The 26,597-nt window shown below is 44.5% G+C and overlaps 1 protein-coding gene across 2 annotated transcripts in view; it reads left to right on the top strand.

The window, feature by feature from the left end:
* The first annotated feature begins 1,108 nt into the window (after positions 1 to 1,108).
* The window catches only part of XPR1 (xenotropic and polytropic retrovirus receptor 1), a 116,123-nt gene continuing 90,634 nt past the window's right edge, over positions 1,109 to 26,597 (top strand). Inside the window, exons 1-2 of one of the 2 annotated variants that reach the window (XM_054210529.1) lie at positions 1,109 to 1,313; positions 8,858 to 8,909. In XM_054210529.1, the coding sequence (XP_054066504.1) occupies positions 1,245 to 1,313; positions 8,858 to 8,909 (121 nt within the window). In that variant the 5' untranslated portion in view covers positions 1,109 to 1,244. Of the gene's footprint in view, positions 1,314 to 4,007; positions 4,193 to 8,857; positions 8,910 to 26,597 lie in introns of those variants that run through there. The other variant, XM_054210530.1, reaches the window with a different exon arrangement.

A 26,597-nucleotide genomic window follows, 5' to 3' on the forward strand; every position in this document is an offset into this window, starting at 1 on the left:
TGTTTCCATCCCCATCCCATCCCATTCCCATTCCCATTCCATCCCCATCCCATTCCCATTCCTATCCCCATCCCATCATATCCCGTCCCCATTCCCATCCCCATTCCATCCCATTCCCATCCCATTCCCCCATCCCGTCCCAATCCGCATCCTCTCCAATACCCATCCTCATTCCCAGCTCCATCCCATTATGATCCCATCCTATCCCCATTCCCATCCCCACCCCCATTCCACCCCATCCCAATCCCCATCCCCATCTCCTCCCCTCCCATCCCCATCCCCATCCCCATCCCCATCTCATTCCTAACCCCATCTCATTCCCATCCCCATCTCATTCCCATCCCCATTCCACCCCATCCCATCCTATCCCATCCCCATCCCCATTCCCATTACATCCCATCCCAGTCCCCATCCCCATTTCATCCCATTCCCATTCCCATCTCATTCCCATCCCCATTCCATCCCAGTCCTCATCTACATTCCAACCAACCCCATTCCCATCCCCATTCCCATCCCATCCTATCCCATCTCATCTTCATTCCTATTCCATCCCATTCCCATCCCTATTCTCATTCCCATTCCACCCCATTCCATCCCAATCCCCATCCCCATTCCATCCCATCCCCATTCCCATCCCAGCCATCCCCAACGGGCTCAGGATTCCAACCGGGGCTGTCCCGGAGCTGCCACCGCTCGCGGCGGGGCCGGGCTGAAGACCCCCAGGGGCGACGGTGCCACGTTTGGGTCCAAACCGCCCCTAAAACCGAGCAGAAAGAGCAAAGCGAAGCGGGGCGTCCCCCGCTGGGGGCGCACCGGCGCCACCGCCCCCCCATCCCCGGCCGGGCGGGCGGGGGCGGGGCCTCCCTCCCAAGCCCCGCCCCCTCAGCCGGGCCCCGCCCCGCCCCGCGCGGCAGTGGGCGGCGGCGGCGGTTGCCGTGGCGACGGCGCCTTGCCGGCGGCCGGTTGGCTGTCGGGCCGGCTGACGGCTGGGAGGCGGCGGCGGGACGGGGAAGATGGCGGCGGCGGCGGAGGAGGCGGCGGCTGCGGCGGCGGCGGGGCGGCGCTGAGGAGGCCCGAGGCGGGCTGAGGAGTGGCGGGGCGGGCGGGCGGGGGCCCATGTGTGGCGGCGGCCCCCCCCCGCCCCCCACTACCGGCGGCGGCCCCGGCCCCTTCGCAGCCAGGCGCCGCTGAGGCGGTTCCGCGGGCGGCAGAGCGAGCGCGGCCCCGGCCCGGTCGGCGGCAGGATGAAGTTCGCCGAGCACCTCGCGGCGCACATCACCCCCGAGTGGCGGAAGCAGTACATCCAGTATGAGGTAGGGCCGCGCCGCCGTCTCGGCCCGCTCCCCCCGTGCCGTTCGGCGGCGAGCGGCGCCGGGGCTCGGCTCGGGGCGGGAGGTGTGTGTGTGTGTGTGTGAGTGAAACCGGCCCCCGCTCCCCCGTGTCTCCGCGGGTTGGTCGGTGCCCGGGAAGCGCCACCCGGGTGTCCTCCGGCGCCTACCGTCCGCTGGCCGTGCAGGGGGGGTGCGAGGCGGCTCCCCTGCCCGGCGGCGGTGGCTGCCGACCGGCGGCTTCCCGCTGGTTTGTCTCCGGGGCGGGAGGAGGCTGCGGGAGCCAGCGGCGTGGCGGCGGGGGGCTGGGGGGGGGCGGGATACGGCTCTCGCCGTCCCCAACAGCTTGGGACCGCTCGGAGGAAAAGCGCTGGGCAGCCGATTAATTCATTAATTATCGCCCGTAACCTTTTGGTGCGGGACAAAGGTCAGAGGCCTGGAGGGAGGTAAACAAGATATTTAAAAAAAAAAATTAAAAAGAAATAAAGTCTTCTGGGCGATTTCTGGAGAAAACCGGTGTCTGTGTGTGACATGTAGGAGGCGGCACGCGGAGGGCCGGGAGTGCTCGCCGCTCCGGTGTGTTTGCGGTCCCGTAGCCCGCCATAGCCGGCACCGCAGCCCGGGCTGCGCGATGCCCGGCTCCCCGCCGCAGCCCGGCCGCAGCCCCCGCCGCAGCCCCGCTGCCGGTCGGTAACGGGCGTTTTTCAGCACCGCCGGCGGTTCTCCCTGCGCGGGAGGCGGAGGGGGGGGTGACTTTGAGAGGCGGCTTCTCGGGCTGCGGCTCCCAAGGGCGAGCCGGGGGCGGGTGCGAGCTGGCCGGGCAGCACCCACCGAGCCTTCTCTCCCTGCAAGCCGTGCCCTGCGAAGGGCCGCGCTCTGGCTCGGTAGTGCTAACGGCTTACCCGAGTGACTCAAAACAGGGCACTAAACCTGGCATCGGCTGCCTTGTTTTTTCTTCTTTTTTTTTTTTTTTTTAAAATAAGGCCAGTGAGGCTTTGCATCTCGCTATTTCATACTTGATTTCAGGTGAAGCGCTTGAAGTGGGACGTTTATGAACACTGTTTACACAAAGTTCTGCTGCATTAATCATGAATTATTTGCAGAATACAGCTTTTCCGTTTTTATTATGCCAGCTTTCTAAAGGTCACACTGATTGCTTTAGTTTCAGGTTTCTCATAGGGGTGCTTAATTTCATTTTAACAAGAGGAAGCTCAAGGTGGTTATTTGTAGTAAAACTGTTTCCTATTTCAGCATTAGCAGTAAAAGTGGTTGTTGTTAGAGATATTGGTCTCTTCCGCAAGTAATAATTAAAACCTAGACAACAGAAAGCTGCTTATAGGAGAGCCGTGACCAGCAAAACTTCTTGACTGATTGAGTCAGTGAAAACCATACAACATTTGTTATCACTTGAAGGCCGGTATTTTCTCTCTAGGACTATAATAGCAATCCATTTCTAGTATCCCTATTAATCTGTCTGCATTTGCAAGGAAAATCACATTTATCTTAGTTTGCTTTGTTATAATGTTGAACTTGAAAAGTTTATATCTGCCCTTTTGACTGTTCCTTTGTTTTCCTTTACCTGACTGCAAAGGAATGGATGTTTAAATAAAAATGGCAGTCGGATTTGACTCTAGAACAAAATTGTGATTGAATTATATGGAGAAGTAGATGACCAACTAATGTATCAGTCTTTGAGAAGGTGGAAATCCATTGTCTTGATGAAATAAAGTACCAGCTTAGTTCTGCATCGTGTCTCCGATGGGTTATCCGTGCAAGAGTTCTCAGAGTTGTTTTCTGTTCCTGGAAACAGAAAAACTTGAATATCTTCCTAAGAGAAGGTTTGGAGGTGGGTTGAAGGGGAAGGCAAGGCAGAAAGAGAAGGGCAAAAGATTTGGCTGCCCGCTGGCCAGACAGATGCAGAGGGAGGGTAAAAGAGACCCAGTGAACTATGACACCTTGATTAATGTGTGAAGAACTCTGCTGCTTATCGGCCACTCTTTTCATTATAGGAGGTTAATTTTCAGATGTTTTAACTAGGGCAGTATTATTATGTCATTCTCCCTTCCCCCATCCCAATTTAAAATAAAGGCAGATTTCAGTAAAAACTTCCTTCAAGTTGTTATTCTTTCTAGACTTCAAGTACTCTCCTTCTTGGCTAGGTAGCTTCACGTAGAATGAATTAAAATAAAAACCCCACCCTCCTTTTTAGAAATAAGTTTCAAAACTCTTTGTTTCCCTTGTTGCAGCTGGCTGAATGTGAGTCAGCCTCCTGCTCATGCATATTACAGTAATGGAATAGTCTGGCATTTATTATTCAGTAACTGGTGGTCGTGTGGGTGCGGTGCGTTAAAAGGCCAGCGCTACCTTGGTTTACTTGTTGATTATACTTGAGGCAAAAATGCCCTCCTGTGTCTAGAAAAATTCAGAGTTGTTGATTAGCAGATGTAAGGCCAAACGCTGCTTGTGTTACTTGTGTGCAATATTGCTTGCAGCACGCGTTTTAATTTTTTTTAAAACATTTACTATGTATTTAATAGCATTACAGTGTTTCTTCATCTGACATTTCGCATCTTTTCCTCCTTAACTAAAGCGGTAATCAAGCACTGTTTCAGGGTGAGGGATCTTGTGTAGGTTTTTAACTCCCAAAAGATTATTCCTGTTTCCAGGGTCTTCCCATGTCAAGTTCAAGATGCCGATGAAAGGGCTAGAAGGTGGTATAGAAATGGCTTTCTTTAAGTCATACTGTATCATAAAGCTTACATGTAGTCATCTTATTTTTTTTCTACTCTGATGTTTGTAGTTATTTCCACTGGAGAGCGTGTGACTCGTGCAGTCAGACAGCCCCGAAGTGTGGTAAGACCCAGGTAACTTGGTGAGATCGTCTCCAGATGACGTGTCTCTGATTTGATGGGATACGCAATGAGTGTGGCTTTGCCTCGCATAAATTGCCAGTCAAATTAGGGGGAGGGTCTAATCTGTTGCTGATAACGTCACGAAGAAGGACGAGACTGTTGTGTTTTGTATACCTAAAAATGTAGTTTCGCTTTCAGATGGTCTTTAACAATTTACAGTCCTCAAAGTTCTTTCTTTAGTGTGATCTTTATTAATGTGAACTTTCCCTCCAGCAATGATCTGTGTAAGTATTATAACAGTGCTTGTAGGAAGTGTGGAAGTTGCCTGGGCTTAGGGCAGATACTCGGTCAGTGGAAGAGCTTTAGAGAGAGAAAAATCCATTAATTTTCTTTAAATAGGCAAAAAGAAGATATACTTTGATAGCTATGGCTTAGATTCTTATTGTCTTTCAGAAAAAGCTCTGCGGTGACCATTACTGTACGTCTGCTTTTTGAGAAAGAGCACTTGGCTTGTAGAAAAGAAGAAAAATGATGACATATGCTGTTCTGTTTCATTCAGCTTTTTGCAAAGACATTTGCCATGACTGAGTCAACATTAACACGGAGCTTTACACAAACCTTGATTGACTTGATTTGAATTTCCATTCCAAATTTCCATTCTAAAGATTGCATGAAAGCATGCAAATTTTTATATATCACATTTACTATGTGAACTCCATTCCCAACTGATGGTTCTCAAAACCTAAGTCAGTGCAAATGATCAGGAGGGCTTTATGTGAGGACTGGTGACAATAATGTAATACATAATCCCAATGTAAAGGGGCATTTTTTGAACCTGAGTGTCATTATCAGGCTGCTCCCTGGATGTGATTGAGTTTAAACAGTGTATTGACAAACGCTTAATTTGTGGAAATGCTTGTTAATTATGTTAAGTGCTAAATATGCCAAAGTTTTAAACGACTTTTATCCTGATTTCAACGTCTGTCCTCCAAAAACTTCCTAAAAGTAAGGCTTCAGGTTTTTGTACCTGCAGCCTTCTCTGTGCAAAGACCACAGCAGAGGGGAGCAGCGGTTTTAGGGATGCATGCCAAGTCCGTGGGGTGCTGGCTGCCCCCCACACCTACCTGGGCGCTTGGCTCCTGCATCTGCAGTGGTTCTTGCTGTGCAACTGGGCAGGGACCCTGTGGATGTGCCCTGACCTGGGCAGTGGGAATGAAAAGGTTTGCTGACCTTATTTTATATCTGGCAGCATATCTTCTCTAAAGTTAGTAGCCTTTTCCTAGCTAGTTAAATGATCGCTGCAGCATGCATTGCTTCAGTGCGCTTCTTGGCTTATAACCTTAAGTTTTGGACCATTCATTTACTCGTCAGTTCCTTTCGCGTAAAGATAAAATATGAAAACAAAGAAAATCCTATCTTTTTGAGTCAGACAATGGAATTCTCTTTTTGACATAGTACTGAACAAATTGAAGTAACTCTTAGAAGAATTTCAGCTGATGGCTTTTTTTTTTTGCTAAGAGCGCGCCTCGCTGCATTTAACGCACATTTTTTGATGCAGTGAAATTGTAGGGTTGCTAGTCCTCTCTTTATCCCCCACATCAAGCTGCACATTTCCTCTACTCTGGTGTCTATCTCTGGAGTGCTTGTAGGGTAAAGAGGAGACCATTGCTCAGACTTCTAAACCTAAGTGTACGTCTGCACGTCAGGCTGATGGAAACTCAGTGGAGTTTTACGGTTGCCAGATGGCACTTTTGTTTCAGTTAATCAGGCCTCGATTTCTTTATCTGGATGCAGAAGTCTGCTGGTATTTTTAAAGAAAAAGTGCTTAATACCTTTGAAATTGCAGCATCTGAGGAAGAAGGAGGATGAGAACAATTATTACAGGTATAAACTTCATGGGAGAGATGGGTAAAAGGTACGGGCAGGTGACTTCCCTTCCTTTTACAGGACACTCCAGGTTTTAAGCAGTTTTGCCTTTGGAGAAGAGAAACAGGTTGCTAAGTTTTAGAAATTGTTTCTCGGAGACACAACCTCCATCAGGAAGTAGGTGGGGAAAACGAAACCGATAGCTGAGGTAGCCTGCTTGCCTTCGGAGTCTCTCTTCCAGAAACAGGCCTTCAGTCGTTGGGTGGTGGCCAATTCTGCTCTTCAAACCCTGCTTCATGATAGGCAGTTCACACCCAGGCTTGCCACCTCCTGACACAAATCTGTTGTGCTATTTCACTATTTGTCCTTCTGGGTGTTAGCGGATGAGCTTAGAAGAGCGTAAGCAGTTTGAAAGCTACTTGTTTAAAACAACAGTTTTGTTCGAGTGTTTTAAGGTTTTTGTCCTTGAGTTTGTTCACTGTCAAGGTTTGACAGGTGCATTTTTAAGTGTGTTTTCGTTCTGCCCTTTTTTTTTGTGTTCTCTGATACACATTTATACAAGTTTACTGGAGGTGCAAGGTGTATCACTAGCACAATTGAGAGTAAGGAAGTAACCCTTTTTGTCTAGTTTGAGGGCAGAAAGAGTAATTCTTAAACATTTGAAGCTGACAGTGATGGATAACTCCTGGAAACAATAATTTCTAAAATTCTGTAATCCAGAGGACTAAATACTTTAGGTCTGAAGGAGCAGTAAGCCTTTCACTTTCAGGTTATTGGTTTACTTATATAGGTCAGGTAAGCAGTAACAAAATCTGCTGCCCTGCAGCTGCCAGATTGTAATATGTCAGTCTGCAGGGGGAGAGGTCTGCGGGACGACTGACGCCTTCAGCTTTCAAGATTGTTTAGCGCAGGGCTGTCAGTGTTGCGGTCCTTTTTAATTTGTTTTTTAAAATGACTGATAAAACCGGAGATAGGAAGTACATTGCAGGTTTACCTCTAGGTGGGCTAAGGGATGGAATTTATACGACAGTGAGTTTAAACTTGCTGTCTCTTCAGGTTTGTTTATCCTATGCCGTGTGGTTGTGGTTCATGGAAAAAGTTACAGGTAGGCGAGGATGACGACCGGGATGAAAAAGCATGAAGCTTTTTGACCACTTGAAGCATGGAGGCAGATCGTGCCCTGATGACCAGTGAGTCATGGGGGGAAAAGGACTGAAGTGGCCAGTGTTTGGGAGGAATTTAAAAAAAAGCACTGAGGGTAAAGGAGAGCCGTGCCACTGGAATGAGGATCATTCAGCAGTGGCTCGCTTGGGAAAACAATTATGCAAGTGACCTTTGTCGAGACCTCTGTGGACTCGGGAATCCAACCTTTGAGAGATGTCTGAGCTGCCGGTGTAGCCTGCCACCTAGGATATCTTGTGATAAACAGACATGTCCTTTAGACTTTATATTTACTTAACAGGATTGTAACCACCATGCTACGACAGTGCTGAGTTTCCAACTGCTGAGCTTTTGGTTTTTGCCTTGAGGGTATTAGAGTATTTGTTATTTAGGCTGTGGTCTTTTGACCTGGGGGATGGCGACACACAAGATGGTAAATGCAGAGGTGTAGGATTATAGAAGTATAGGATATGTTGGGAAACAGGCAGAAGAGACAGGAAGTCGAAACACCTGGGTGACTTTTGTGTGTTAGAGTTCTGTGGGTTCAAAAGTGAGGGAATAAAATCTCGTTTTGCAGCAGCTGCATGGGAAGCACACTCAGGTTCAGCATGTGCTTTACGATGCCTGTCTTTATCAAGTGATGGGGGATGTGTGTAAACAAATCACTCAGCAGTAGGAATGAGACCTTCCTGGTGGCTTCTAGTTCCAAAATTACGGTTCAGCCTCTTCCTTCAGCCATTGATCTGCATTCGGTTTATTTGATTCTTGCTTGCACTTGTGATGTGAGAGCGAGCGAGCAAGTCTTTCATCTATGGCTGGAATAATACCAGCATCTTAATGACTGTCTGAAAAGGAGCTGCAAGCAATGAGGTTTTGGATGTGGTGCCTCCCTCCTGGCTCTGGTAACGGAAGGGGTTACTGCCAGGGGTGCTTGGTATTTAGCTGTAGGACCATCTCGCCTCCTGGTCCTGCTGCCTGCACTGTTCATCTCTTGCACCAGCAGTCTGAGCGTGGGTGAGCGGCTTGTTCCTGCAGTCTCTGGGAGGCAGCTCACAGTGCCTCTAGGTCCTGAAGCCCTGGTTAATAATTCTGGCTGGTGTTGATGTTGTCCTTCAGTTTCCGCCTCAAGAGAAGGCCATCACCTCTGGTTCTCTAATCTCCTTCGTCATGTTGTCTTCAGCTTTTATGTGTATGTAGTTCTGTACTCCTCTATAACAGTGATAAGAAATCCCTGAGGCTGCTTTTCCTTCACTACTTGCCTTGACAAACTCCTTTCTGTGTCACACGACAGTTGGGGGTTTTTTGGGGGGTTTTTTTGTTATTTTTTAACGTAAAACCTTTAACATCCTACTAACCAGGAAACATTTTTCCAAAGGAAGATGTTGAAAGATACAGTTGGAATAAATTTTATAGATTCGTAAGGGAATAGGCTTTAGACAAAGCGGTTGGTAAATGTGAACTCGTGTTTCTTTTGTTAACATAAATACGTGTGGTAGTGTTGACATCGTGTACCACAGCTTTCTGTGTCAGTCAGTCTGGAGGATAAAAAAGCTTTAATTGCTTTTGTTTTCAAACAGGCACATCAAAACAATGTCAATGTTTATTTTTTTAATACTAACTGTATTCCTTGTTCTTTTCCTCTCCCTTCAGGCTTTGAAAGAGATGCTATATGCAGCTGTGGACCAGGCCCCTTCTATAGAAGGTAAGCAAATTGTAACCGAGAATCATGTTTTTCTTGGCATTGAGTGCTGGACACATAGTCCTGCGACTTTTCTGTCCTCAGTCCTCCTAAATTGGTAAACTTAATATACTGATGGGCAGATGCCTGGCCTTTCACAGCCTGCATGCTATTTTTGATTGTTAGAACTCTTTGTCCTCTGTCATTAGGACAACAAATGTCTTTGTATAGTATGGGACTTCAACAGCTGGATTCCTCTTGCTTATAAGGGCATTCACTGGTGCAAGTACTTTCTTCATCGCTTGAGAATAGACCTTTGTTTTCGTGTGACAGCTAGCCACTTCGGGAGATAATCGTGCTAGAGCGATACTGATTCCTGGTTTGTTACTGGTGATTTGAACTGGAAGAGTCTCGTCCTTTCGTTGTGTGTCCTTCCTGAATGCTATGCTACCTCTCGTATGTGGACATGAGTATATTTTCTTGTTTGCATGTGTTTATTGCTACTGAGTTCTCTAGATTATTTTAGTACAGCATTTGGTTTTAAGCTCACTGCATTTTGAATAGTTTGTTTAATTAAGTGAAGATCTGTGCAAAATTTCTCAATAGAGCCCTTTACTTTCTTTATCTTGCTTCTTCCTCTCGTTGTCTTTGAAGTACTGAAGAGTTTTTGCCTTTCTGTTGCTTGACTCCCTACTTTCTTGCCCTTTATGTGGATTTGAAACTGTCTTTTAACCTCCTTACCTTTATTATTTTCACTTTGATTGCAGTGCAATGTTAATTTCAGTAACCTCTTTGAATGCGGCTCTGGGCTTCTTTCTTACATATTTATAGAACAGAAGGGAAACTGCTGCTTCTAGTGTAGTCAGTTGGCTAATATGAATAATGCCAGTCGCTATTCATGTTAGCTTATTAACTACTTTTTGTGTTGATTAAAATTGGGAACTGAATTATGACACAGTTAAAATAATGTGGAATAGTTTTTTGAATTTAACTGTACCTGCTCTTTGCTTAGAATTTTAAAACAAAAACCTGCAATAGTTAATAGACTAAGTGTGTGTGTGGTGGGGCAATACTTCTTTATACTCTTCAGAGGCGCAATCTAAGCTGAAAACTTCACTGAAGCAATGCTCAGACAGGTGTAGTCTTTAGGTTTAACCTGACGCTTAGCAGGCTGAGTCAAGTAAGCAACTAGTTTTGTTAAATCAATCACCCTTTTCTCTAAAGTGCAGGTCCTAGAACTAGATTTCTAAAGGTTACGGTCCTAGCATCATCTAAAATACATGGGTTGTCTTTGGAAAACTGGGGAAAACTTGCCAGCAATACACTGGCAAAAGAGGAAAACCTCACTCTCTTTTTTTGAGTGGCGAGATTGCTTAAAAAACACCCAGAAACCCTTCTCCCCAACAGCACAAAACCAGTTTTTTTAGCTAAGAATTCCTAAAGTGTTTTGTGTAGGCCAAACTGACTATCTTTATTAACTTTGAAAGACAGCTTAATAATTTTGTTGAAAGTCCAGCATTAGTTTTATGGAAGACTGGAGCATTTACAAGACTGTTTTTTCTTTCTTCTATCCATCAGTTTACTTTTGACAATGGGAGCAAATGGTGTCTGTGCCAATAAAATTCGTAATCTAATGTTTGAGTGTGACTTAACTGGGTTTTGCTTGTGATACCTAGAATTTCAAGGTGGACTTGGCGTTGCTAGCCATAAAACTCCAAAACGTTATAATTCAGCATTTTACTTTCCTTTTTTCATTGCTTGTGGTGTTCTGTCATGTGCTGTGATGTTTGTGTGTAAACATATTTGGCAAAGGAAGAGAAAGTGAAGAAGAAAATGGTACAATATTATATTTATGCTCTTTTAAATGCTGAGAGAATTTGAACTTGTGCTTCTGCCTCCTTCGATGCTTTCAAAACCTCAACAAAAGGAATGTAATGACTTAAGACACTTCTCATAAGTATAACAATGTTCCGCTCATTTTTTCGGGACTGGGTCTCTTCCTCTGTGCTGTAGAGAATGCAGTAATCCAAACTGGTTTGAACCACTCGTATTTAACTCTGTCTTGCCTGTCCTGTCTTTTAAGTAGCGATCCGCTATGTTAATTCCTTCACCTTTTGTTTGTTAAGCGAATGTGAGTATGTGCACGGTGGTTGGATTTTTTTTTTCAGTTTGTTTTCAGTGTGTTCTTTCCCTCTCTCTTTCTCTCTGCTTAGAGACTGTTGGTGCTTTTTTAGTCTCTGGGTTCCTGTCTGAAAATCGTGTGCGGCTCACGATGGGGCCAGGCTATTTGGGCTGAAGTGACTGAGTTGTCTGTACGGGCAGGGCTGAGCCAGTGGATTCTTCTGCCTTTGCCCAGAAGAGTGCAGGGGTGACAGGGGGAAGGCGGGTGTCTTTCCGTGAGCTGCAGCTTTAGGAAAGGCTTGGACTGGAAATGGATCAAGACAAGGTATTTCGCCATCCCTATTGCTTACTTCCTTCTCCTTTAAGCCCTTCTGCCTTTGTTTATAGAAGCCTTAGCCACGGTTAGTGTGACTGCATACAAACTGCGCCCAAAATGCTGCTCGGGTCCCTATCAGAGGAGATGGAGCAAATTCCTTGAACTTTGAGGGGAAGGCAGCAGCTATTGTCAGGGGCTGGCTGTTGGCCTGCATGTTTTCAGTTTAATATGGATTTTGCGATGGATACTTGTGTGTTATTTTCAGCTTAGCACAGAAACTACAGGAGAGTACTAGTGAAACCCAGCTTCCCATTATGAGACTAATGTAATCTCATTTTATACTGGTCTAACCAAAATCCATTTTCTAATTGATCTAGTTGACCACAGATACACTGTAGACATGTACAGGTGGGTCTGATTTACCTTACGTGTATTGTAAAGCTAATCTTCAGTTAACACATTGGACTGTGAAGAAAAGGGAGTTTTGTATACCAAAGCTGAGACTATTCCTAGTTCTTACTCTGCTCGGCTGGGTGTGTAACTCAGGATTTGAGAATGAGTTTCTTAGATTTCTGCTGCAAGGTGCTTACTATGTCAGTTGATAAAATTTGTATACGTACAGAAATGCTTTGTGTTGCTCAGTGGTATGCTGGAAGCGTTTTGGAAACTCTTTAAAACAAACAAAGGGCTACCCAACCAAGGCATATTGTAAGTAATAGGCAAGGTAGGTGAACCATCCGTCATTAATAGCTTTCATTGGGTTTGTATTTAGGAATCTCCTATTTGTGGCTGGGAGGTGGGTAAACGAAGCTAACTTCAGAATGACTCTTAAGCTCTGCAACTGGTGGTCCCGGTGCTACTTTAGTGGGCAAAGTCTTGCTGGTAAGAGGAACTTGGCTCTACATAGTGCAATTTTTACGATGCTCATTATCTAGCTATGTAGTGACCCTTCTCATTGTGCCATGTTGAATCACACCTATGTCTATCTGCTTTTTCTTATTTTCGGGTAATAAACACAGAGTGTAATGTTAACCAGAAACTCTGTGGATGTGAATAAGCAAAACGTGTCAAGGCTGCACGATAGGAGGAGATTGTTTATAGCTGTCCCCTGACGCTACAGCAAGGTGCTGTGGCTCCCTGTGTTTCATGAGAGTTATACCAGACTGTATGCGTGTCGTCTTTGGCAGTTGCTAGCGGTAGATTTCTTTAATCTGTTCAAAGATACGTTTTTCCCCGTCTGTCTACTTTGTAACGACGGTTTTTCTATATGCCAGCATTATTCCTCCAGATGCTTATCATCTTTTTACAAGGCTTTCCCCTGATGAAATGTGCACCATCCTTCCACCTGAGCAACATCTGGACAAAATCAGTGTTTAATCTGTTAATTCAGTCTCTCACACATCACTGGAAAAAGTATCAAATGATGCTTGATTCCCAGCTGTATGATGGGACTTGCTTGACTTTCAGGAGAATTCTTTGATGCGTGTTTGCTTTGTTAGCTGTTTGTTATGTGCTGCTTATTGTTACTGGAGCAATCTGGATGCACTGGTGCTGACATGATGTTATTCTCAGCTTCTGAGTCCTCGTGGCACGGCAATAAGGCCAGGTCAGTGTGAGCAGACACCCTTCTTTGACCCTGAGCTACCTTTAGGAAGAATCTGTGACAACTTAGAGGTGAAAATCCAGCATAGCACTAGTGTTCTCTGAGGCAGAATGTACAGTATTACAAAAGCATGAAATACTGACCTCACCGTGAGCATGTTGATTTTTTTTTTTTTTTTTGCATCCTTGTTCCTCCTGCTGCTTCCTGTCCCACTTGTCACCTAAGTAAAACAGGTTACTGGACCACTGTTGCTTGGAGTCCTCCCGATTATTCCACTTGATGAGCAGATGTGTCGGCATCTCCCCAAGCTCCTTACGATGCAGCTCTTCTCAGCTGCGGTGGAGATGAAAGTGTGGCTGTAAATTATTCATTCTGATTATCTGCTTGAATGGACAGGGTCCACTCTAAATATTATTTCCTAGAATATTTGTCTTTCAGATATTGAAATTTAACCTCCCTTTAATACTTGTGTAAACAAACACTGTTGTAATATCAAATGGTACAAGAGCGTTCTGTTGTATCCTCTTATTATGGAGATTACTTATTCCGCTTAACCCCAATCCTGAATTCCAGAGGCACCTTTTGAGTGAGGATCACTGCTGGCTGAAGGGCTGTGTGGGGCTGGGATGGTCTAACAGTGTAGAAGTGGGGAGTACGGGTGCTTTAAGATAGAACTCAAACCCAAAATTAATAGGCAGTGTTAAAATAACACTTGATTTGTAGGGAAAAAGCTTTAGTGGTAATGGAGATCCTCTGCTGGTATTTGTTATCCGTATGGACACCGATTTACTTGCGCTAGATTAGAAAAGCAAGAGGTGCAAGGACGTCCTGAGGGTGCCAGCACGGGCTGCGTGTCCTGTGCGGTTACACTCTTGTTTCTGCTTTCATTTGTAATGCGCTTACCACGTTAACTGACAGCTACAAATCTTTAGTTTGGATTTATTTCTGTTACTAAATAAATAAACTCGTATTCTTTAGGGCGATAAGTAATTGTAATGAATAAGCAGGGTGCGGGAAATCACATTCTTTTTTTTCCGAAGGAAGTTATGAGGCTGACAGTTTCTGTTTGTTATACGCAGACATGCTTTGTAGGCTTGATCAAAGGCTTATGATTTGTCTGTATATATACAGTTGTCTTCTTTTTATTTCAAAGTAAACATTTATTTCCAGTTGCACAAGCTTACTTTGTAGTGGGTTGGGGATTTGTTTACATGGGAATGCTTAGGCTTAAGGGAGTCTTCAACAGAACTGCTTCACATCAATGACCATGAAGCAGCCAAAAGCAGATTGATGCTTTGTCTTTATTTCTCTGTGTTGTTGCATGTCCCTAAAGAACACGGGGATCCTTGTCCTTCTGGAGGACGCATGTGACTGAAGGTCGGTGTCCTACACTCTAGATGCTGATCCTCGATTCTGTGCAGGGTGTAATTCACCTGGGAGGCCTCTGTATTTATAAGTAGTGCATAAACTCAAAAAAAATATAATATAATCGCATGACAGTCCTCAGTTGGAAACCCGATGCCAGGTATTGGACTAGCTATAGCAAAATAGGTTATTGGGCTTGTTGAAAACATTAGCTTCCAGAGTGTGCAAAGGGTGGACAGGAGGAGAAGCTGGCTGCGTACCAGCATTTAGAGAAGGAGGTGATGCCTGGTTTCTCCTACCCTAGGCCATAAAGTTTGAAAGGTAAACAGTGCATATGGTTGGAGTAGGGCGCAGAGTAGCGTGAGAGAACAGCTGGATGGCCACCGAAATATTTGGAGCACAGATGCCTACATCAAAATCATTGCAGTGTACCTTGTTCTCATGTAAAAGTCACTTTTGCTGTCAAAAGCAGTACAGTGTTCACAGCAAGTCAGCACCGAGACCGACCGTGGTGCTTGCTTTGTACCAACGCGTGCCCATTTCTGTTCATTCATTGGTAGAGTGACTTCCTCAGAGGTGCTGAGGACCAAGTGATTGAATTCTGTTTAACCATTAATTAGCGTACATGGGTGTAGAATAAAGGTTAGGTGAGGTACTGAGCTGGAGTGATTGGGAGTAACTTGTTGATAGTGCAGACAACTGGCCAATCTCAGTTTTGATTTTATTACTGTCGCACAGACCACAGGTTCTCAAATTGTGGCACTGGAGTATGTTCAGAGCTGTCTTGGTGCTGCTGCTGCCCCTAGACACTAGTGTGCTCAGGGTCCTGGTGTCCCTGCAGGTGTTGGTTCCTGTGGGCTGCAAGTTGGTTTGTATTTTTGTCCCCGGCTGTGAACCCTTTCAGTTGTTAGAAACAACTCCCTCCAGAAAGTCCATGGGAGAGTACCCCTGGTCCTCTGGGCTGGTGTGGGACCATGCAGGGTAACAAAGAAGGTTGTGGTGGGACATGAGTTAGCAGGATTGTGTAGATTACTGTTTCTTTGGTGGGGTCGGGGGGCGGGGGAGGGCAGTGGCTGACACACCGGAAGGCTGTGCTGCCATACAGAGAGACCTGGACAGGTTGGAGATTTGGGCAGAGAGGAACCTTATGAAATTCAACAAGGGCAAGTGCAGGGTGCTGCACCTGGGGAGGAATAACCCCATGCACCAGGACAGGTTGGGGGCTGACCTGCTGGAGAGCAGCTCTGTGGAAAGAGACCTGGGAGTCCTGGGGGACAACAGGATGACCATGAGCCAGCAATGTGCCCTTGTGGCCAAGAAGGCCAAGGGCATCCTGGGCTGCATCAAGAAGAGTGTGGCCAGCAGGTGGAGGGAGGTCATCCTCCTCCTCGATTCTGCTCTGCCCTGGTGAGGCCACACCTGGAGTACTGTGTCCAGTTCTGGGCTCCCCAGTTCGAGAAGGACAGGGAACTGCTGGAGAGGGACAGCAAAGGGCTACCAAGATGATTAGGGGACCGGAACACCTCTCTTATGAAGAAAGGCTGAGGGATTTGGGTCTTTTTAGTCTGGGGAAAAAAAGACGGCTGAGGGGGGACCTTATCCATGCTTATAAATACTGAAAGGGTGGGTGTCAGGAGGATGGGGCCAGGCTCTTTTCAGTGGTGCCCAACAACAGGAGAAGGTAACGGGCACAAACTGGAGCATAGGAGGTTCCACCTAAACATGAGGAGGAACTTCTTTACCCTGAGGGTGGCAGAGCCCTGGCACAGGCTGCCCAGAGAGGTGGTGGGAGTCTCTGTCTCTGGAGACATTCAAAACCCGCCTGGACGCGTTCCTGTGCCACCTGCTCTGGGTGACCCTGCTCTGGCAGGGGGGTTGGACTAGATGATTTCCAGAGGTCCCTTCCAACCCTATGATTCTATGATTCTTTCCGAAGGAAACTTGTGTCCGCGGTTGGTGGAAACATTGGACTTCCTCACACTTTCCATTTGCCCCATGGCTAGCTCCTGGGCTAATATGCTGTTTCATCTGTGTGCAGAAGCTGGGAAGCTCATGGTGTTGCTGAGCAAGTCTTTTTTTCCTTTTCCTCTTTCTGATGTGTTCTGGGTAGCTTCCTCAGCAGCACAAAGAAGTTTGAGGCATTCACGTTGGGTGAAGAACTTGAGTCCTAAGTGTACCAAAGAGCATAGGTTCAAGGCTCCTTCTGGGGTTAGGCACAAGCAGTTAATTGCTTTTAATTTTGTTTAGTACACTTTTTTTTTTTTTTAAATTAAGCATCCTTTGGTATTGAGTACGAAGAGCCGTTAAACCTGGGATAATCAAAGAGCTGTATGTAGCTGAGGAGGTAACAGTGAAAGTTGGGCCTGGTGTAGAAGGCTGACCCATATGAAAGGGCTGCACCTAGAGGCAGGTTTCTTCTATGAGTCCGCAAACTGCTTATCAGTCCAGCTGCAGGAAGGCTGTAGATGATTCCAGGATGATACATGGAGGGTGACAGCAACATCAGAAATGCTCAACTGTGCCTTTTTTTTTTAAATTATTTTTTCTTTTTCCTTCCTGCATTTCCTTTACAGTAATTCAAAAATGCCAAGCTGTTACCTCTTTAGTGGTTAGGGTTGTTAGCAGCGCTCATAATTTCACGGGTATGTGCCAGGTTTCATGTTAGTGGTCAAAACTTGAGGGTTGGAAAGTAGAAAAAGATTTGCAAAGCCGGAAGATTGACAGACAGCCGTGCCTTCAATGAAGCACTCCTGAGACAACAGCGCAACATCAAACAGCATTTTGGCTGCAGACATAAAGAAACGCTGCACATCTATATACAAGAGGACAGTATTTATTGCTGTGTTTCAAAAAAAGACTGCACCAGACATCTTACCAGCAAGATTTAGTGTGCGTGTAGGAGGCAGCCTCTGGGTCATTCCTTTGGAGGTGAATTTGCAATAGGTGACTTGAATTATTAGACAATTAAGATTTTGGATGAGACTATAGCTACTTGGTGAATAATGCAATATGAATTAAATTTGATTGGTTTCTCTCTCTTTAAAAATGCATGCTGTGGGCAAGGGAATGAGCAGAACATCCCTGGAAGGAGATCTCATCCTTCTACATCGGAGCTGCTTGTAAGATGCCTCAGAAAAATGGCCCACCCGCCAATACCCCATTGAGCCCTGACGTCTCTGCGTGAGGCAGTGGAGGAGCAAAGGCTGTCCCTGGATACCCTCCTGCTAGAGTCGTCCGTTCGGTTGTGTTACTTTAATCTGCTCTAAGGCCACACCATCCGGTGGCTATCGCAACAATGTTCTTTGAATACGAGAAGGTCTGTCTCTTTGCTTAAGTAATTTTAAAATTAGCAAGGATATGCTGAAAAGTCAACCCACTCCTGGTCATGTTTCTTTTTCCTGATTCCTGAAGTAAAAATGAAGGCTACTTGCCTATTTCACCTGTTTTTTTCACAGTGTATCCATAGTCTTGCAGCTTGACCCCTTTTTAGTAAAGGTAGATAACGAATTCATTTTAAAAAGTAATCATGCTTTTTGTAAATACATAATCTCTAACTTTAGTTACAGTGTAAAACTGCAGAATTACAGCATCTTAGTTTTGCAAAGCCACAGCTCAAAAAAATTGAATTAGAAAAAATTTATTCCATTTATTATATGGCCGTTTAGTTAATAAATATATTTTGGATTGTTTTATGCTACTTTTGCTGAGTGTGGTAACCCTTTTCCCCTGAAGTAGTACAGCCTAGGTGTCAAAGTTGGATCCCACGGTTCTGTTCCCCTGTGACCTGAGAAGGGATGTAGCTTCAAGAAAACTCCGGAGAGTTATAAAGAATTTTTTACTAATGCGTGGTGAGACAAGAAGACCTAAAGCTCCTTAGTTTTGAGGCAGAGTTGTGCGTATTCAGCTAAAAACCACAGCGAAAACTGCATGAAAATACACGAATCTGCTTTTTAAAGTAGTTATTGCTCTATGCAGGGAGGTGACGGGCATCGCGGCGGGCACAAAGAGCCACTGAGCTGGCGCAAGGCCCGTGGGTGAGCACCCCCCAGCCTGCCCGTTTGTGGGCACTGGCTCTGCCGTTGCGCACTCGGCAGCTCAACTTCCCCCTTGTTTATCTCCTAGGAGATGGAAAACCAATTTCTACCTCCTGATGAGAAGCTGACAGGCTATTTGACTTAACAAGAGAGGCAGGCAATGTGATTGGGAAGAGGGAAATTGCATGCCATAACATACCAATATAAATGCAATTTATTTTGCATGTGCTATACAGCTCCAGGCACACATTTTGGGGGGTGTGAGAATTCTTTGCATGCTGAAATGGGAGCTCTAAATAGCAAAAAGAGGCAAATTTGGCATCCAGACTGTGTTTATAACCTTGTTTTTATTTCTACTGTAATTGCTTAGCATGCTCTTATAAATGCTCCTAACTTATTTGGGGGGCAAAGTGCAGAGAAGCTGAAAAGATCAGCATGAGCGAGCTGTTAACTCAGGATCGATCATGTCCCACAGATGCAGACTTGTTCTGACACGTGGCCAAGGCTGCTGTTCCGATACCGCCTTTGCTGGTGTCCTGTCGGGTCCCCACCCAGCTCTCCAGGAGGACGTCTCTGCTGAGCTCCTCGCTTCTGCTGAGACGGAGCAGTTCAGTACCAACCAGCCTGACTAGCTGCCATCCCATAATGTGTCCGCTACTGAGGGAAAAACGGGCATCATTGCTCTAACCCCCCATTCTTTGTTCTCGTCATTTCCTATTCTAGCTGATTGATCATGTATAGGAGTTTGTTGTGAGCATCTTTGTGTTTTTAATGCTGTGTGTCAGGGCATCAGGAGCAGTTATCGGGTGGTTGCTGAGCTGTGAACCCAGGTAGGCTCTTTAATGTGCTCCCTGATGAGCACAGCTGTAGGAATGAGTCACAGTCAATGCGGTAAAATGGGGTAATAACGAGCAGGATTGGCTGAGGTACCTGTAAAGTAAATTCTATAAATCGGTAAATGGAATTTGGCTTGTATTTCAGTGTTTTTTAGTATGACTTTGTCTTCCCTGACCAGAAGGAGCAATTAGAAAGCAAAGAAATAAGTAATCTGAGCACCTGATATGGCATTCTGTGTTCCTTCATAGTCTTTCGTATATAGCAAACGGTCCTTGAGCAGCAGTCCAAGGCAAAGGCTCAGTTTCTCCTATGCCCAGCCACAGGAGAACACACTTCTCCAACAGAAGCCTGGATCAAGGCTTGGTTCTGCTTGGCCCCTGGTGAACAGAGGTGCAGGTAAACATTTCTGCGAAGTTTTGTGTCCTTTTCAAGCCTTTGAGAGATTACAGTTCACTCTAATCTAGAGACAAGAAGGTTTCCCAGCAAGGGCAAAGGAAAGAGAAAAATCAAAATACCTTTTGTTCATCTGTGATTGAACTGGACTAACATCAGTGTGTGATACTGGTGTATATAGAGGATGCATTTGTGGGTTTCAGGTGCTGTAGGTGATGCTCTTAACACATGACATTCATTTGTGGTGTAGGTTTGATTAGTAGGACGTTGACAAGTCCTGTTTATTAAAACTTCGTGTTTCACAGTGTAAGTCGGTAAAATATGGATTGTGAATGAAATTTTGAGCAGCTGGCGGCAGAGAGGTTAGAGACAGGATGCTGAGCTTGTAGAGCTTGCCACACTTCTTCAGCCCCATCTGCTGTAATGATCCTGGCTCTAAGGTGGCTGCTCTTTCTGGTGAGCGCTTCAGATCCTGCAAAAACACCCCGTATCAGGTGTGAGTTTTAGCAATATATCATCAACGGGGAGCCCGCCGCAGCTTTAATACTCTTCGCTTCAGCAGATGTCATCTTTGTGGTGAAGCCTGAGAAAGTGAAGGACCAAGAAGGTGAACAGGTTCATCTGTCCCTGTGCAGCCCTGCCAGGAGCTGGGTCGGGGCTCGGCTCTCGGAGGGGCTGTGGGGCTGAGCGGAGCTTGCCAGGCTGCTTTCGGTTCCTGGCTCATGTTTCTGTGTACATGTGGATACCGTTCTTCCCCAGCTGGCATCTTTGGCTCTGGTGTTAGCTGCACCCATGTCTTCTCACAGTGGAAGATTAGCTTGCTACTGTCGGTGTTAAATAGGACTTCGAGCTCGAGTCTCAAGGGCTCCAAAGGTACTGACAAAAGAGCTTTCAAATCTGCCCCTCCAGTTTTAGAAATCCAAATGCAGCTCTGCTAGAATTGATCTGTACCAATTTCCCTTCCAGTTTCTTCTGCTTTCAGACAGCTCCTACAGATTCAGTTCTGGCTTTTGTTCTCAGCCGACCGAGCCGGGTTGATGTGGCCGCATGCTAATGCAGCGTTCTAGATGGAGCAGATGTGCGCCCGCTCGCTTGCTTTCCGGCTGAGGAGGAATTCAGCGTTGGAAGGTGCGTGATCTGGGCTTGGACTTGCCTAAGCGCAAATCCGAGTAATAAATTAGTCATCAGGCACGGAATTCTTTCCCCTGGGGACATGGAGAGGGAGGCTGGTACAGCCCAGCTGTCAGTCAGCAATTGCTGATGCAGGAGCTCTCGCCAGCTGAGAGCTGCTATTATAGTAAGGCTAGGTTGCCAAATCCTTTAGTTTGGTATTTCAGTAGTAACATGAGTGCTTTACAGCGTGTGCTTAAAGGCTTTGGTCTCTTTACCTAACTTACATAAAAAAGTTAACGGGCTATTTTGAAACCAAAGGCAGCAGACCTTAATTGTGGCAACTCTGCACAAGTCTCCTACATGCGAGCCAATTTTACTGAACCCTATTTATGTGCTAAGCAGGGTATGCCAGAGGGGTTTGCCATCCTCCATCCATTTTGGGAGCGATTCCATGGTTATTGAGGTATGCGGGTGATAACAGGGTGAGTTTGGGAAGAGATGCTTCTGCTCCATCGCAGCCTTATCACCTTGGCGGCAATTCTCATTTTGTTTTGGTTTTTTTCCTCTCTTGTTGGTGTTCAACTGTAACATGCGCCTCATGGTGGCTGGTCTCATGTATGATCATCATTTTCTGAGATGTCGGGAAGTTTTACCTGTCAAATAAGGAAGAGAAATGATGGCATTGTGTGCTCTTTTGTACATAACTAGATCAATGTCTGTTTGAGATTTTCACTTATGTGCACCATTGGACTCTTTAGAGTGTGTAAAAAAAGGCTGGTGTCATTATTCTTTTCCTGCCTTATGAATTTCCCCATCATAACTTCCACCTATGCTGATCGCTTGGAGAGTTGCTGTTATGGCTCCTCGCCAGCCTGTCAATTTTTCAGTTACCGTTGTTGGACAAACACCATGTGCAGTAGCAGATAAATGAGTGATTCTCTGCTGTAGCAAGGGGAAGTGGCACAAGAACCTCAAGAATTATGGTTGATACTGTGGGCTTTTGAATGATTGTGTTTTTGGTTTTTTTTTTTTTTAATGCTGAATAACAATGCCAAAGCCTTCCAAATACGAGCTTCCAGTTTGCCTTAACTTTCTGGTACCCAAAGGGCTTGATTTTTATTAACGCCTATACTGATTTGTGCCAGAAGTACAAAACTAAAATATTGCAGGGGAATTTATTCTGAATATTGCAAGAAGCTGGGGTTTACATGAAACTGCACTTTATACTTGCACTCTTTTCTCTGAATATTTTGCAGTTACTTCTGCGAGATCATGTTGGAGTTTGAAAGCGGTCCTTTTGTCAAAGCATTGTCTGGAGAATGGAAGCATTCAGTTTCTGGTGCTGTAATGTTGCTTTTTATAGTCCCTTTATACCAATTGCAAGAGGTCCCACTTGAAATATTTGAAATTAAAAAAAAAAATAGGGAGAGGGGAGGAAGCTTAGACGTAGTGTTGAATACCACAACTTCCTTGAATTCTCTTGCAAATATCCATCAGACCTTACAGTCTTCACGTGGTGCTACTGTTGTGTGATTTTTAAACAGAGGAAATAACCCCCAAACCTCTCAGAGTATTAAGTGATGTCAATACGGGTTTTCATCTTTTAGGAGTAGCTTGTAACTGTAACCCAAAGAGGTGGTATTATTTAAATTAATTTTTTTGTCAGGTAACAATATTTGGCTCTAATGGAATGGAGAGAACTGCCACTGTGAGTTCTCTTCCCATTCTTCTTGTTACTTTTTCCAGCCCTTTGGCTAGACTTAACCAAAATGTCTTGGACTGCTTAAGAACTGGTGTTTTGTCATTCTCGGTTTTTCAATTTTAAGTTTATTTACAGAAATTAGCAAAAATGAGGAAGTGCGTGAAGTACTATGCTTAGTTGCTTGAGTGTTGTTGTGTATGGTCAGAGTTGGCAACTTCTCTATTTAAAGTGTTTATTTGTGGATTCAGATGTGCTTTGGATCATCATTTGGTCATGCTGTTCTGTTTTTAATCCTTCAAGATTTACATTGATGAGATTTATTTTTTTTAATACCAAGTCCCACTTCTGATTTTTTTTTTTAGTGAGAATTCAGTTCTGCTGTGTCGGAAGTGAGTGCAGCTGCTTTGCACTTGCAGCTTCTGGATTACGTAGCACTAATTCTTTCTGTTTTGCATAATGTTGCACTGATTTTTGTTGTAAAGTTAATTTACCTAGAGGTGGAAGAGAGGAGGCAGTGTCCGCTCTCTGGTTGCATAGCCCTGTGGTGCACCGCGTCTGCCCGCCAACCTTAAATTGATCTTCAGTGTGTGGGAGGAAAAATTATCTGATCAGATACTAATAAAAAGTGGCCTATTTAATAAGCATTTTGTACATATATTTATTTACAAATCTTCTTGATGCTTAATTAAGGCATCCAGCTCTGTTACTTGCTGCTTGGTGCTCGCTCTCAGGCTGGGGAGCCTGGAAGAAGATGACTGACTGCAGAACTGGGCTGCTCCTGCGCATCTGTCTGGTTAAAACAAGCACTTTTGCACCTGATCAAAGCGGGAGGATTATGCTGCTGCCGTGGAACTAAACTGGTGAGGGGGGGGATAAATGGCAGCTCTGAAGCAGGCCTACCTGAACTGACAGGCTCTTTGTTGTTGACAGGATAATGTGAATAATTTGTTTTTGGTTTTGTTTTTTTTTTTTTTTTTAAACAGAGGTGGTGTTCGTACTGTTGGAATATTTACTCCTGCATTTCAAAGCCCAAGCAACTGGGTTACTTTTAATGGAAAGCTGTATTACATATAGTTCCGTATGCAGTGCAAAGTTTATCTTCGCCTAGCTGTAAGAAATACAGGGCATCCTCTGTGGATGTGGGTTTTCAGAACACTTTTCTTTATAAGAAAAGAGGGATTTTGTTTTGCACGCCTGTATTAATAATCTGAATGTAAAACCTGCAGGAAGACTGTTGTGTCTGTCTTATTAAGCGGTGTATTTATCCCAGAAATGGAGAAGTATAAGCAACTAACAACACGTTACAGAGTACAGTTGCCCTTTGTGCTGTAGGTAGGCAGTTAGGTTATGTCTGTTCTGCCCATACATCTCTGCTTTTATAATTTCCCAGATATTCTCACCAAAATGGCACTTATTTAGGTAGCTATCTTCAAAGGCAGTCTTTTTGCTTTCTCTCTAATACTGCTTTTTATTCATCCAAAGTGCATCTGTGTGTATAGTGAGCATTTGTTATCAGTCAATATAATCTTAAAGTAAAAAGAAATAGCTTTTAGAGCAAATAATTTTTTTTTCACACATTCTGCACATAAGCATTTAATTTGTGGTTTTTTACAACTAATCGATGGCTATATAAACTTAAAATTATTTGCAAAACCCTAATTTTCCTGGGTTGAATTGAAACGCGTGCAAGTTCTGACGTTTCTGTGACCCGTTAATAATAAAATAAATAAACAGATAGCACAAACTTTGATCTAGTAGCTTAGGAATTTGGTCTGCTGAAAATGCTGGGTGTCCCTGTCCAGAAAGAGCCAGTTGAAGAACTAAAGCAGCTGCTATTCGCTGTGGCCCCTTCTTTGTGGAGAGTGAGCTGCTTGTCTTTATTTCAAGTTAGAAAACCAGTAAAAAGTTGAAGACTTCCCTGTTAAATCAAGAGTAGAAATACGTCAACGTGTCAACTACAATCTGTTTCCAGTTACTGCTCCTGTCAAATTGGTTACATTCACAAAGTACACGTAGCATTTGTGATATCGGATCATTTTTAAAGGCAGATTTTGTTTAATAACTTTCTCTTGTCATTTTATTTTTATCATAGCTTTCTCCTTACTGCACAGTGAGGAATTTTATGACTGAAATAGGAGTTGGCGTCTGATTCTTTGACAAGCTGATTTTTGAGTCTGGCTGTATCTGGCTTTTATAGACTACAATATTTCTTTTATATTTTTTTGGTAGCTAATTTAGTGTCCGATAACTGAAGACGCGTCCACATTCTGTAAAACGTCAGTGCAAGCGTTTGAACTTGTATTATGTGCAACTGCTGGGGAGTAGAGGAGGAAGAGGAAGAAGCAGAAAACCATGGTTTGGTTCCTGAGTAACGAGTCAATTCCTGCAGAAGGCCTGGTGCTTGGCAGGGGGAAAATCCAAGGCTGATGGTGTTGAGCTGTTTCATTCCTGGTTTTTCATTAAATCTTGTAAAACTGTTGGAACCAGTAGGCTCACAGCCTTTACTGCTCTCCAGTACCTTGTTTATATGTGACATTGTTTTCCTGAAATTGTTAAAACGGGTCTGCCAGATTACCTTAAAGGTATTGTGACCTGCTTATCTCCTAATCAGAGTCTCATATCTGGGAATAAGGTCTGTCCTGCCTTGTCTCTGAGGTTAAGTTAGCTAGTTTGGTGGATGGGCTGTTTCTTGTATCTCTTCTGTGGAATTTTATTGAAGTGTTGTTGTAAGTCTGGATACAGCTCTGTAATACTGAAAAAATGTAGGCTTTGACGTCTGCCTAATTAGGCAGTCATCATTCTTACCTCATTGCCTGTAACTGAAAGCTATATAAAGGGTACATGGATGCTGGTGTATCTTCTTCTAGAAACCATGAACAATGTAAACCAAGTCTGTAGAAAATGGATTGTGATTTTTGTCATGATTGAGAAGTATGAAGAGATTTGTTAGAGGGTTCTGAGTGACTTGGAGGTTGTTCTCGCTTGGTTTTTTTTGCTTCATGATCATCTTCTGTGGCACTTGATTAATTAAGCCACTGGTGTTTTCTGTGTTCCTTGAGCTGCTCTTGCCCAAGCTTTCCTCTTTGTGCTTTTTCCCCCTGAAATTATCCTTTCAGTGTAGCAACTGATATAATTTTGTTTGTGAGCATCTTATGCTAGTCATCAGAATGACTGTTTCAGTTGTGAAGAGGACCTCTTAAATAATAGCCAGATTGCACCTCATTCCATGACCCACTGCTTTAGCTGGTTTTGGTGTCAAAATTTACTTACAATGAACTTCATTGTAAGCTTCCCAGGCAGTTGGTGCTGGCGGAGACCAAGGGCATGATAGTTTGCTTATTCAAGGTAGCCAGAGGGAGTTCTATCCTCCTGTCGCTTTGTGCTCTGCATCGCCTGTTGCCAGTGGTGTGAGGCCTCTAGGTTTTGCATCTCCTGCTCTGCCATGGGTCTAATGGAATTTCAGATATTTCACTGCATATTAGGGTTTAATTTTGCATATTTAACCCGTCTACACTTCCACTTTACATATGTTAAGCATTTCCTTTTAGGGGAGGGGTGTTCGTTTGATTTGGACACCGTGGTGTAGCTTTAATCAGCAGTGTGGCATTAAGAACTTTCTCTTAATATAAGCTTGAGGATGGAAAAAAATCTTTCTGGCTTCTCTCTGTTTGTGTATGAAAGTGTGTTGGAGCTTTCCCTGGTGATGCTGGTACTTCATTTGCATGTCTTGTAAGTGATTTCTTGTAATAAGTAAATTTATCCCATGGAAGAAACTTTAATCATCTAGATTTTTTTTTTTCCCATTACTTCCCCATACCCAGTTGGAAATTCATGAAATCTGGTAGAAGTTCCAAGACCCTTAAGGACTTACAACATTAAAATGATTCATTAACTGTTCTAATTATGTGACTTCTAGGGCATGCCTGCGTGCTTCAGGGCAAATAGGTGTAATGACAAATACACGATACCTGGTCTAAATGAAGGCTTCTCCTTAAACGTGTCTGGACAGCTGCTGTGAGTGTCAATAATTTTAGCCCCCCAAAAATGCGAAATAGAGTGATTGGTCAGATGATAATGGCCACTATATGTGGGTGTCTCTATTTGGCAGCTGCTTATCTGAAGGGCTGAAAAACTTGCCACAGGACTTTCTCCCAAGGGTTAATGGAGGATTTGGTTCGTTGCTGTTCTGAGTGCTCCTTGCTCTTGTTAAAATCAATAGAGACAGTTT

Source organism: Rissa tridactyla, chromosome 8 (genome assembly GCF_028500815.1).
Source record: "Rissa tridactyla isolate bRisTri1 chromosome 8, bRisTri1.patW.cur.20221130, whole genome shotgun sequence".
NCBI lineage: Eukaryota > Metazoa > Chordata > Aves > Charadriiformes > Laridae > Rissa > Rissa tridactyla.